The sequence below is a fragment of the Chinchilla lanigera genome, unplaced genomic scaffold (genome assembly GCF_000276665.1).
Source record: "Chinchilla lanigera isolate Chin_1 unplaced genomic scaffold, ChiLan1.0 scaffold00015, whole genome shotgun sequence".
Classification (NCBI taxonomy): Eukaryota; Metazoa; Chordata; class Mammalia; order Rodentia; family Chinchillidae; genus Chinchilla; species Chinchilla lanigera.
This window is the reverse complement of record NW_004955416.1, coordinates 14,596,667-14,609,873: the sequence shown is the minus strand read 5'-3', so window position 1 is coordinate 14,609,873 and position 13,207 is coordinate 14,596,667. Positions and strand designations below refer to the sequence as shown.

General features: G+C 40.8%; 1 protein-coding gene across 1 annotated transcript in view; it reads right to left on the bottom strand.

The window, feature by feature from the left end:
* Iqgap1 (IQ motif containing GTPase activating protein 1) overlaps nucleotides 1-13,207 on the bottom strand; it is a 93,404-nt gene that overhangs the window by 42,158 nt on the left and 38,039 nt on the right. Inside the window, exons 6-12 of the mRNA XM_005381503.2 lie at nucleotides 8,976-9,043; nucleotides 6,978-7,091; nucleotides 6,243-6,421; nucleotides 5,239-5,323; nucleotides 2,707-2,870; nucleotides 1,860-1,944; nucleotides 126-289 (exon numbers count right to left, since the gene is read on the bottom strand). Of these exons, the coding sequence (XP_005381560.1) occupies nucleotides 126-289; nucleotides 1,860-1,944; nucleotides 2,707-2,870; nucleotides 5,239-5,323; nucleotides 6,243-6,421; nucleotides 6,978-7,091; nucleotides 8,976-9,043 (859 nt within the window). The remainder of the gene's footprint in view (nucleotides 1-125; nucleotides 290-1,859; nucleotides 1,945-2,706; nucleotides 2,871-5,238; nucleotides 5,324-6,242; nucleotides 6,422-6,977; nucleotides 7,092-8,975; nucleotides 9,044-13,207) is intronic.

Genomic DNA, 13,207 nt, shown 5'->3' with positions numbered 1-13,207 from the left:
TCTCCATGGCCAAGGGACTTATGTGTTCATGAGCATTAGGCTTCCAGAAAAACAGTCCACGTAAGCACACTAAGACGAGGCTATTAAATTCACTCCCGGCCCACTACAGGACTCAGTTAACTCACTTCAGGACTCTGCTGCTGTAGAGTTGCCAGCTCTTTCTGATAGAGATCAGCAGCAAATGGATACACCTGGGGCAACTGGGCTTCAGGATTCATGAGCTCCAAAACAGTCTTCTCAGCAATGCCCCTCTGGATCGCAGCATTAATTGCTGCCACTGCTGCCAGCCCTGTGCAGAAACAGGTGAGAAACACAGTGTCAGCCATGAAGTTCGAGGTGGAACTTTTATCTCTGAACAGCTGCCTCCCAACTCTGCACAGTAATGCACACCTGTGATCCTAGCTACTTGGGAGGCCGAGAGAAAATGATCATAAGTTCAAGGCCAGCCTGGGCAATTTAATGAGAACTTATCTCAAACGAAATTTTCACAATGAACTCCACTCCATCCCTAGTCCTTTTTTCCTTTTGTGAGACACAGTCTTACTAACTCAGTTGCTCTGGCTGGGCTCAAACTTGTGATCCTCTCATCTCAGCCTCCCACAGTACTGAGATCACAGGTATACGCCACCATGCCCAGCTATTACAAAAAATATAAATAAATAAGCTTCCTAATTGCTTTTTTTTTTAATCCATATTTTCCTTCTACTCATTTCCTCCCATAAGCTGCGACTATTCTACTTGTCCTAGAGCCCAATGAATAAAAGCTGAGCTTCTTCAGCTGCCATTCACAGCTTCCCACAATCTCCCAGCACTCACCTCAGACCCCTCAGCCCAAAATACCTCTCAAAACTTTATTCCTGGATGTTAGGACTAGTTGGTGTTTTTTCTTGTGAGAAGTATTTTCACTAACAAGGTCAACTGGTTACCTCAGTATCATGGCCAGTATAGTCCAAAGGCCCATCTCCCAGTCTCTTATACTTTGTGAAGTTGTATTTTTATGACTCCTAAAGCTGTTGGTGAGGTGGGATGAGTACATTTGCTTTCTGTGGCAATAAAGAACTTCTTGCCTTTGGGGCTGGGGATATAGCTCAGAGGTACAGCGCCTGCCTGGCAAGCACAAGGTCCTGAGTTCAATTTCCGGTACCAAAAAAACCCCAAAAAACAGAATTTCTTGCTTCATAAAAAGAATTTTATTCTAACCACAGCCACTTAAATGCATCTTTCACCATCTACACACTCTGTTCACACGTCTTCTTCCCCCTATGTCCCACATTAGGAACTTTCTTCTTTCTCCTCTTTCACAATGCATATCTTATCAATCCCACTGTCACCTCCTCCAGACACTTCCCTAACCAACCATGAAGTGCTTACTAGTCAAAGGAAACTGGCATTGATTCCAGTCCTCTTGAGACAGAGTCTATGTAGTTCAGGTTGACCTGGACTCACTACGTAGCCCAAGATGTTCTTCAACTCATGGCAATCCTCATGCTTCAGCTTCCCAAGTACTGGGATTACAGGCCTGCATCACCATGCTTAGCTTTTTTTTTTTTTTTGATATCAGGCTGCTTTCTAGTGTAGGATGGCACTAAACAATTCACTATGTAGCGCAGGCTGGCCTCAAACTCACAGGAATCCTCCTACCTCAGCCTCTCGAGTACTGGGATTATAGGCATGCATCACCACACCTGGCTCCAGTCCTACTTAAAGTAGAACCCTACTGCCACCAAACCTACCTGCAGCTTACTAGGGCTACAGGATGGTAGCAGGAGGCATGGGGCAACAGGTGCTGACCTCCTCCCTTCAAAGAAAAACAAAGCCAGCTTCCCCTCCTCCTGTGTATCTCCACTGACAGGACTTACTTCTCTGATACTGCTGGGCAGCGCTGTTGGCATCGTCCACTCCGGCCTGCAGCTCCTCCTTCTGGAGGGGTTCAAGCTGACCACTCTGAGAAAAGCAAAGGCCATTTAGGAAAAGAGGACCAGTGCCTCTGCCCAGAGCCTACCAGTTCTCACATCCTAACAGTCACAAGGGTCAAAGAGCAGACACAGAGCTCTAATCTAGGCACAGCCAAGGGAGCTGCCCTGCTTAGCCAGAAGCCCTGGCCAGATCGGGGCCACTAGAGTGACTTTCCAGACAACAGTACATTTTAAAAAATATTATGTCTAAACCATCAAAACGTTCTGGAAATGTTTAGAGAACTGCGAGCACACTAATGCTGCTTGCTCTGACCAACATACGCTGGGAATCTGGAAACATATACTTGCCCTTATATAGACAAATGTGCTTAAAGAAGCTCCCATGAAGTACAATCCTGCATAATCTACCCCTGCTGCCAGTAAGTACTTTCCCAGTGTGTCCAGAAGTGATTTACAGTGGAAATTCTTAAAGTAAGAATACAAAAGTTATTCAGGTTTCTCTCCAAAGGCTTTTTCTCAGGGAGAGGGGTGGGTAACTGAAATGAGGTGGTCAGATGGGAGGTGAGGAGGGCCTATATTATTTATTTTTAAAAAAGGACTCACAGCTCTAATAGCAAAGACAGCTAAAGATAGTGTGACAGTGTGTACTTTACCTGAGGCAATTGTGAAAACTAAATAGGACAGAAGAAGGTTCTGAGGAGTAAGAAAGGCCATGTTAATATCTTTAACTAGCAGGGGACTCCAGTGCATGCATACAAAGGCATGAAGGTTCAACCCAGCGTGCTGTCACCTGGTGCTTCTGCTGCTTGTCGCTCAGGAGCTGCTTGAGGTACCAGTCACCATTCTGCTGCTGCAGCCCTCGGAGACCCAGGGCTGGGGACTGCAGGGCCTTCAATAAGGCCAGCACGGCTCCCTGATCTAAAGCCAGGTCAACATTTGCTAATGCAGAAAATACTGAGGAGAAAAAAGCAAAGGCTTTAAAAAACGCACCTTAGTACAATAATCTAGCATACTTTTCCTTCCCAAAAGCAAGTAATCTCAGGTCCAGATTAGGGAACTATAACTCAGATAACATTCTTTTCTTTTTGGTTTTTTGAGACAGGGTCTCACTTTGTAGTTCACAGTAGCCCAGAACTCACTATGTAGCACAGGCTGGCCTAGAACTTGAGATCCTCCTACCTCTGCCTCCTGAGTCCTGGGAATATAAGCATCTATTACCACACTTAGCTTAACCAGGAAAATCTTTATCCCACAGGATCTCAGAAGCATAAAATTTTAGGATTAGAAGAGAACTTTGAAGTCATCAAGTCTAAGGTTCCCAGCCAGGCTGCTCATCAGATTCCACACGGATTCCTAGGTCACACCCTAGGTCTACCTAAAAGTTTCCAGCGGTAGACACTGAGCATCAATAAGGGTACCAGTATAACAGTCACCAATCCAGACTGATACCGTGCCGAAATTCCCTCTAAAATCCCAAGCAGTCGTCCAGATTATGCTTATAGACTCCTAAATAGAAGGAAGTATCTTCCATGACAATTTACTACTACATCTTTGGACAATTTGTTTCAAAAAAAACTTTTTTCTTTTCTTCTGGCAGTGCTGGAGATAGGAAGCCCCTCCCCAAGACAGTCAAGCACTCTATCACTGAGCTACATCCTTAGCCGTTTTTATTTCTGAGACAGGGTCTTATAAAGTTGCCCAGGCTGGTCTTGAACTTGTGAACCACCTGCTATAGCCTCCAAAATAGCTAAAATCATAGGTGTGCACCACTGTGCTTGCCTCCAAAGACTTCTTAAAACAGAGCTCAATGTCCTCCTCACACACAGCCTGAACACCATCAGCCATTTCCTACGTACCATCATTTTAAATCCATTTGTTATATGGATACTTCCAGATGTCACGGGTGATTCACCCTGCACAGATTGGAAGGAGTGGTCTTCCCTCTCAATAATCTCTATTTCTAGTCCGAGAACCAGAATTCGCACATATTCTGTAATAGAATAATATCTAACAGTGGGAACTCCATAGTGAGATTCTGTCTTTAGAAAGTCAACCAGTTAGGAAAATTAGGAAGGTATCTTTATTATCATTTTCTGATGGAGTTAATAAAATCTTTCAAATGCTGTCTAGTTATCAAGAATACTATTGGTTCAAATGAAAAATGAGAACCTTCAAACAAATAATGAACTATTACTATGTTATTATCTTGACCAAGACAAGCTCAAGCCTGGTCTAACTTGTAGGAAACAAACTTTGTAGTTCTTTTGATGAGACTATTCCTATGCTAGAAATTACAAGGATTTCAAAAGAAGCAGAATAAGTAATATCTAATGTAAGAAGTATACAAAGCTGAGAAACAAAGAGCAAGCAATCTATACAAGGCAATACATGATTAAGCACATGCATGAAATATTGTGCAGCTAGGAATGATGGTACCTGTTTATAATCCTAGCTACTCAGGAGGCTAAAGCAAGAGGACTGAGTTTGAGGCCAGGGTGGGCAACTCAGCAAGACCTTCCTCCAAATGAAAAAGTTCAGTAGTAGAACACTGGTCCAGCATGTGCAAGGCCCTGGGTTCAATCTGACAGGGAGTTAGCTGACGCAGGTACTTCAGCAAAGGTGTGACAAAATGAAGAAGATACTTCTTAGGAGTTAATTCCTCAAAAGTGTGTAACATGCTTTCACAAAAATCAATATACAAAATATAATCTCATTTTTGTTTAAATATTTAGAAGAGCATGCATAAAAATGTCAGTAAAAGGTATTTCTAAAAGACAGGGGTCTAATTTTTTATTTATATATATTCTGCACAGCTTAAAAAAAAAAAATGTATTACTTTAAAAACTGGAAAATGTTCTGGGCATGGTGCCACATGGCTGTAATCCCAGCTACTTGGGGAGGCCGAAGCAGGAGGATCTCAAGTCCTATAGGCCACCATGAACAACTTAGTGAGACCGTGTTTCAAAATTAAAAAGGCTGTGATATAGCTCGGTGGTAGATCATGCCTAAGTTCAATCTCTAGTATCATTAAAAAAACAAGGAAAATACATCTTTTTAAAAGTTTGTAACATGGTAAAGGACTGAATCTGTGGCCAAAAAGACCAACTGAGGAGCTGCTGCTGCAGATGCAGGATCCAGGGCCTGCCTGTGGACAAGGAGAGTGGCAGCAGGGCAAAGGAACACGGGAGGCTACAAACCAGAGGCGCTGAACAAACATGTTAGCATCTAAAATCACTACCTTAAGCCATGCTCTTAGTCCAAGAGTAGCTGAGCACTCACTTTCTGTAACGTCCCCTAGGGCCTGACTCAGGAGCATACTTACTGTTCACTTTGTTTACATTGCCTTGAATTTCAGCTTGAGTGAGCAGCTCCTCATAAACGTCCCTTTCTCTTTCAGAGTTTTCTGTCTGAGGAGTAAAAAATGTAATTAAATTAGCAGCTCAGTTCTCTACAAAGACACAGAAATACATCTGTACTTCTCTTCCCTACCCTAACACCACTTGAGCGTGTGTGACTCGGCTTAGAGCCCTTGTAAAGCCCACGCAGAATGCCGCGTGACTCTCACTAAACACACGAGAAGCGGGCAGTGGGGCCTCTTGCTGGAGGTGCAGGTGGGGGCCTGGCCACAGCAACTTGCCTGCAGCCAATGCGGCACCTGTGCTAGGGGGTGAAATCCCTGCTCTACGATAAGAGAGGAAAAGAATACTCTGAGAACAGAGTTGCCTTCATCTTGTCATCTGGACAGTTTCCAAAGAATGGAGACACTGCAATCACTAATTCAAGGGATGAATAAGATTATGTGGAGTTTGAAATGAGATTCTTGGCTTCAGTTTTTTCAAGTTAGACTCACTCAGCTAACTTCCACCTACCTTAAACAATGGTAAACAAATACTTCAGAGAAACCAGGGGGAGAAAAGGGCTAAGCAAATATTTAGAAATCCCCTTTCAAACAGGCACTGTCAGTTTTTAATGGCCACACTCCAAAACTTTATTACACAAAATTCAAGAAGAAAACATAAGTCAAACTAGAGTTTAATACCAAAAGACTGTGCAATTCCACTTGTTATGAAATTCCAGGAAAGGTAAAATGGAGTGACAAAAAGCAGACTGGGAGTTGCCCGGAGTTGGGGTGAGAGCAGGGGAGGAAGAAGTTGCCAGGGAACTCTTTGGGGTGATGGTTCATTTGGCAAAACTCAAATTGCACACCTAAAGTAGGTGAATTTTATTGTATGTCAATAGTACTTCAGTAAACTGATTGTTAAAGTGGAATCATCTGATGATAAAAGAATACAATTTAATTAGAAAGAAGAGATATTTCATTTTTACCCTGTTTTTAGCATTTGTCATTTTGTCCTGCTTGGCCTGGTAAAGTATATCCTGGTAAGTAGAAGCCAGGGGCTCTTCAAGATTTACAAGCATGGCGTTGGGGTTTTTCAAAGCTGTAAACGTGTCAGCTGGAATTCTATGGTCAATAGCTTCATTAATAGCAATAACAGCAGCATGCACTAAAAAAAATATCCAAAGCACAGAACAGCAAGATTACTAAACAGTGTACATGACATATATAGAACAACATTGCAACCTCCTGTTACAGAGAAAGGCTCCTCTTCGGAGACAGAGAAATAACTGAAGCTACAGGAACAGTACCCTGGGTCCTCAAACCTAGTCTCCTCCTTGGGACACACAAAGCCACAGCTCGGCCTGTGACCATACTGAATTTGCAGCAGCACGGAGAAACAACCCTAAGACAACTTTGCAAAAAACATTTGCTATGAAAATGTTCATCCTTTACTGCCTACTAAATACCATATGGGGGGAAAAAAACTGCAACAGGCACTGAAATGTAGAACCCTTTTTAAAAATGCTTTCCTAGTAACCAAAATCAGTAATTCATTTCCAAATAACAATAGCACAGGAGACAATAGCACAGTGTTTACAATTACAACTATAGATCTAAACTCTCTAGGAAAATTCCTAACATCAAGAACACTGCCATAGTAGCAATTACTGCAAGTGGTGCCAACAATCCCATTTGAACCCAGAAAATCTCTCTCTCCTTACATGCAGCTTCATCCACGGAGAGCTCATTGGCCAGGATGCCCCCAATCTTGCTGAAGGCAGGCATCTGGATTCCATACTTCTCCAGCTCAATCTTCATGTTGTTGATTTCTTCTTCTACAGGAAAGAATGAAGACCCAGTCAAGCAAGTTAAGCACTTTTCCATAGCTCAGAAAAGGAAACAGATTCCTGAACTTTACAATAGCATCCAACCAGAGGCCGGGGATACAGCTCAGTGGCAAAAGTGCCTGCCTGCTAAGCGCAAGGTCCTGAGTTCGATCCCCAGTACCAAAAAAAAAAAAAAAAGCTGTTGCCACAGTTTAATGAATAACGTGTGGACACCGGCACAGTACCTGCTACGTGCACTATCAGCAGGGCCTTGGACATAGGCATAAAGACACTATGAGAAAGTTTTTCAAAAGTGGTGTTTATGGCATTTCCTACAATAAACTTATAAATGGAAATTTTAGAAGCAGCTCAACAAGTGAATCAGTTATCTCAGCCTTTACAATGAAAATCACTAGTTACTATTCAGCAATCTTGGTTCTATGCCAGAAAGCCAACTGATAAACAAAACAATATGCAAGGTTTGGCTTTGTTCCAAGTCTACTCAACAACTTCCCTAGAAGGAAAAATATCACAGATAAAAACTTTATTACTAGCTGGATGTAATGGCAACGCTCATAATCCCAGCATCAGGAGGCTGAGGCGGGAGGATCACTGAGTTCACAGTGAGTTCAAGGCTGCCTAGAATATACAGCAAGACCCTGTCTCAAAAAAAAAAAAAAAAAAAAAGAAAAGAAAAAAAATTATTAGTGATTTTTTAAAACTCCCAGACCTACAAAATAATAATCAGTGGAAAAATCTGAATCTACCTTCTCCCTAGTCAGTATTAGGGCACTGCCCTTTCTCCCCAAGCCTCTTTAGGCACCTGACAACATCACATTAGTCCTGGATGCGGTTTGTCCAATGGATTCATGTTAGAGGCCTGGGACTCAGTGCAGTGACATAAAAGGTGCTGAGACCTGTAAGAGGCAGGACCTGTTAGGAGGTCCTCGGGTACCTGGAGACACTGCTGGCAGACAGGATTAAGGGAGTTCCACAGGACCCCAAGTTCTCAGAGGGAGAGACAAAGACAGACAGACAGACAGACAGACAGTGCTGCTATAAGAAAAGCAAGCCTAGCTGCACCCAGCTGCAGCTCCTGCTTTGCAATGTGATCTCTCAAAGATGTGCTCCCACCAGGATGTGGCAGTTTCTCTCCAGAGGTCAAACCAATGGAGTCAACTAATCTCAGACTTCCAGCCTCCCAAACTCTGAGCTAAATAAACTTATCAGGTTTCAGAGCACCAGCTACATGGTCACAGTCACAAAAACCGGACTTGCACATACAGAAACACCCACCCCAAAGAAGCTTAAATGTTAAAATGACTAACTTGTTTTTATTTTTTAGACAGGATCTCACTATGTACTTCGGGCTGGCCTTGAACTCACATGGTAGCCCAGGCTGGCCTCGAACTCACTGGGATCCTCCTGCCTCAGCTTCCCAAGTGCGGGGATTACAGGCATGCACCACCACACCTGGTTTAAAATTACTAAATTGTCCTCATTCCATCACCTCACTTCCCACTCTTGCCTTTGATTTGCCCTCAACAGGTACTAGCTAGAAGAGAAAGGGAAATTTTTTCCATCACACATGAACATTTAATGTTTTATGCTAATACTATTACGTTTTATGTTATATGCTAAAATTACTCTCAAGTTACACATAAGAAAACCAAGTTTCTGCAGTTATGCCCATGTCATAAATAAGAGACCAGAGCCTGAATTCTATGTTTAGTATTTTTGCATCATACTAGGAGAAACAAGTTATTTATATTCTTTTCATTTTTCTTGCCAGAGTATTTCTAAAGCCCTAGTTCTTTAAAATTGCTACTGTCAACTTTCCAGGCTGTTTCCACATAAACCAAACATTTCCTTCTAAATTTGTTAATTCCTTACCTGTGAAGTCAACCTTTCCATACAGGTCTTGGATCTGAGGAGCCAGACCTAGTTTGAACAGGTACAAACTAGAAGACACAATATGCAGAAGAGTTAGACCTCACAGCGGCACTGAGCTGTTGTTCCTAGATTAAAGGATTAAGTTGGCTAAAGAACAGAAACATTATGAACAAAGAGATTTCCAGTGCCCTATAATAGTCTCCTTTGCAGTTACAACACTTTATGCCTCAAAGTGGGTCTTTAGTTTTATATAACAAAATAATCCTATAAAATCACATAATGTAAAGAGCGAGCACCAGACAGGGTAATCAGGAGACACAAACTCAACACTTAGCTCTGGAACAAATGCATTATATAATTAGATGTTAATATAACATTAATATAATTACTATTAGTAAGGTCTCTTCACTTCTATTTACTTTCCTGTGATAAGTTTTAGGTAATAAAATATTCTTTAAGGGCTCATGAAAATGATTCAGATAGCAATCTTTTTTTCTTTTCTTTTGGTGCAGGAGATTAAACCAATGGCCTTCTTACTAAGCTATATTCCCAACCCTTTTATTTTTTATTTTTGAGGTAGTCACTAAGTTACCCAGGCTGGGTTCAAACTTCTGATTTTTTTGCCTCAGTCTCCCAAGTGCTGGGGTGACAGGCATGTACCACCACGCCCAGCCAGCAAATCTTACTCAAACTGAATTCAAATTACTGATACAAAGTTTAATACAGGCAATTCAAGAGGTTTAAAATATATATATGTTATACCTTTAGTCTTTAAATCAGGAAATAAAATAACTAGCCTCTAAGGTCCATGAAGCCTGGGACAATAAAAGTCTCATACAAGCCAGGCACAGTGGTGCACACCTAAAATCTCAGCACTCTGGAGACTGAGGCAGGAATATTGTAAGTTTGTGCTCAGCCTCCGCAATTTAGTGACTTAGCAATACCCTGTCTCAAAATCTAAAAATTTTATAAAGGGCTGAGCTCAGTGTAAAGACTCTAGGTTCAAGCCCCAATATCTCACAAAAGTCTCACTTACCAATGTCTAACTAGAGCCTAGCATAAATTATTAATTAATATTTTATAGATTAACATAAACCTATGTCAGGTCAAGTGAATTCTAAAGCTCAAGAAGATCAGAAGCAATAAAATGGAAGCCATCAGAGGGGCACGTTACAGAGCCAAATCCCTTCACTGGAAGAAAGGTAGCCTCTTTAATACATAGTGTTGGGAAAACTGGCTATCCACAAGCCAAAGGTCAAACTTAGTTAGACCCGTGTCTTTCACCATGTACTAACCTAAAATCAAAATGGATTAAAGTAAACTTCAGAACAGAAACACTGGGGCTGGGGATTTAGCTCAGCGGCAAAAGCGCCTGCCTGGCAAGCACAAGGTCGTGAGTTCGGTTCCTGGTACCAGAGAAAAACCAAAAAAAAAAAGAACAGAAACACTTAATCTGCTAGAAGTCAAAATAGGTAAATCTTTTGAAGACATAGGTATGGGCAAAGAGTTTCTGAACAAAATACTGGCTATACACAAATTATCAAGTAGCAACAAATGGGATCATTCAAATTAAAGAGCTTCTCTGCCCAGGAAAGGAAAGCAATCACAAAGAGACAACTTACAGAATGGGAAAAAATTTTGCCAGCTATTTCTCAAAGGACTAATATCTCGAATATATAAAGAACTCAAAAAAATTTAGACTTCTCCAATTTAAAGACCCAATTAAAACACGGGCATCTGAAACAGACACTTCTCAGACGAAGAAATAAAGAGGACCATTACATTAAAAAATGTTCAACATCACTGGCCACTCAAGAAATGCAAATTAAAAACACTGAGATTCCATCTCACTCCAGAAAGAATGGCTGCCATCAAGAACCCAACCAATAACAAATGCTGGCAAAGCTGCAGGGAGAAAGGAACCCTTCTCCATTGTTGGTGGGACTGTAAAATGATACAAGCACTACTGAAATCAATATGGAAATTCTGCAAAAAACTACAAGTAGAAATTCCATTTGACCCAGCTATTTCCCTTATAGGTATCTTCCTACAAGAGTTAAAGACCTCACACTACAGTGATGTATGCATGCCCATGTTTCTAGCAGCCTAATAGCTGATCTTGGAAGTAGCCTTTATGTCCATCAACAGATGAATGGATAAAGAAAATGTAATCTTTGTACACAATAGTGTACTACTCTGCCAAAAAGAAGGATAAACTTGAGTCATTTGCAGGAAAATAAGTGTACCTTGAGACCATAATGTTAAGTGAAATAACTCAGACACACAAACTTAAACAGTGCGTGATTTCTCTTTTATGAATTCTCTCTATATACCTCAAAGACAGATAATAGGAAAAAAGGAAGAAAAGATATTATAATCCAGCACAATGTATCTAAAAATGTACCTTGACTTAGTACAAGTGTCTTACATGTTTTATATGTTTTTTGGCCTATTAGTCTGGCTTTCAATCTGTATTATATGATATTAACTTTATAAGGGCCAGAAATAGTGACACACGCCTGTAATCCCACACTTGGGAAGCTGAGGCAGGGTTAGCACCACAATTTCAAGGTCAGCCTGAACTGCATAGCAAGACCCTATCTCAAGAATAAAAGTGAACTTTGTAAGGTCTGATAAGATAAATAAATGAATCTGATGCTGGAAAAATAAAGGAGGGTGGAAGAAGGGGGAAAAAGAGGGAAGTTGAAATGTGTTACATAGATGAAGCAATTCCCTATAGTGAATGCAATCATTACTTACTGCAAACATGTACTGTACTAATGAAAGGAAAAAGGATACTTTAAAGACACTGACATGAGCAAGACACTGGCAGCATAACAACAAGGGAAAAATTTTTAAAAATACACCAGAAGCAAATGAAGAAGTTTATAGAGTAGTTCAGTTTTTGCAAATAATCTAAAACCTTACTTTCATCTAAGTACAATATATATGCATACTGCATGCATAGAACTAATTAGAATGTAATCTGTACATAATAAATCCAAATGTACAATTCAAAATAAACACACCATGTGTTCTGAAAACATATCAAGAGTTTATACATACAGGGGCTAGGGATCTAGCTCAGTGGCACAAGCGCTTGCCTAGCAAGTGCAAGATTGTGAGTTCGATCCCCAGTACCAGGGGGGAAAAAAAAAAAAAAAGACTAAGAAGAGTTTATACATACATAGTAGCTAACCACTTTCTTTTTTTTTTTTTTTCCCCAGTACCGGGAATTGAACTTAGAACCTGTGCTTGCCAGGCAGGCGCTGTGCAACTGAGCTAAATCCCCAGCCCTGCTAACCACTTTCTTACAGAAGTATACAAGTATAATACACACACATACACACACATGCTTTTAAGGTAAAACACTCAAGATGGAGCTATATAAAATTGCTCCTCAGAAGATTATAAAACTACTAAAAATTTCCAAAGCAAAATAACTAAAAACTTTCTACACATGTATTATGTTCCCTTATGCATTTTCCCACCAATATGCCCCATCTACATTATAAATTTGTAAGAATATTTTTCTCCAGAAATATCTTCCTCTTTTATTCTCATTATGAAGCCAAAAAAGTGGCTGCCATACTTTAAGAACGCTTAAGTATATCACTTTCTTAGCCCTATGATGCGCGAATTCTTTGTTTCCATGGTAACAGTGGTACAGTGGTACCATCATTAATATAAAAAGTAGAGAAGCAAGGGCACCATCTTTTATTACTAGGTAGTTATTAGCAGTTTAAAGTGATACTGGAGCTGTGACTAGAATTATAACAGCCACTTGGATCCTCTTACTCTGAATTAAAACAACTTAAGTTCAAACTTGCAGCTCAGAAATCCTAATGGTAAATATTACCTTCTAAACTATGCTGGTTCTTTTATAGGCATAAAGCTATTAGGCACCTGTAACAGATGAGCCTATGAGCTTAGGCTTCTTTTCCTTTCCTTTTTCCTAAGCTGTACCCTGTAGCAATGGGATGCAAGAGACTGGATTAGCCTATCTGTGTTCCACATCCTTGCTGAATGCAGGGTACCACAGACGTTACTAAACGAAGTTCAAAGGTTATTAATAAAAACTCTTGCTGGGCATGGTGGCACATGCCTGTAATCCCAGTACTTGGGGGGCTGAGGCAGGAAAATCATTGCAAGTTTGAGGCCAGCCTGGGCTACAAACTGAGCTCAAGGCCAGTCTGAACTGCATAGTGAGACCCTGTCTCAAAAAGACCAAA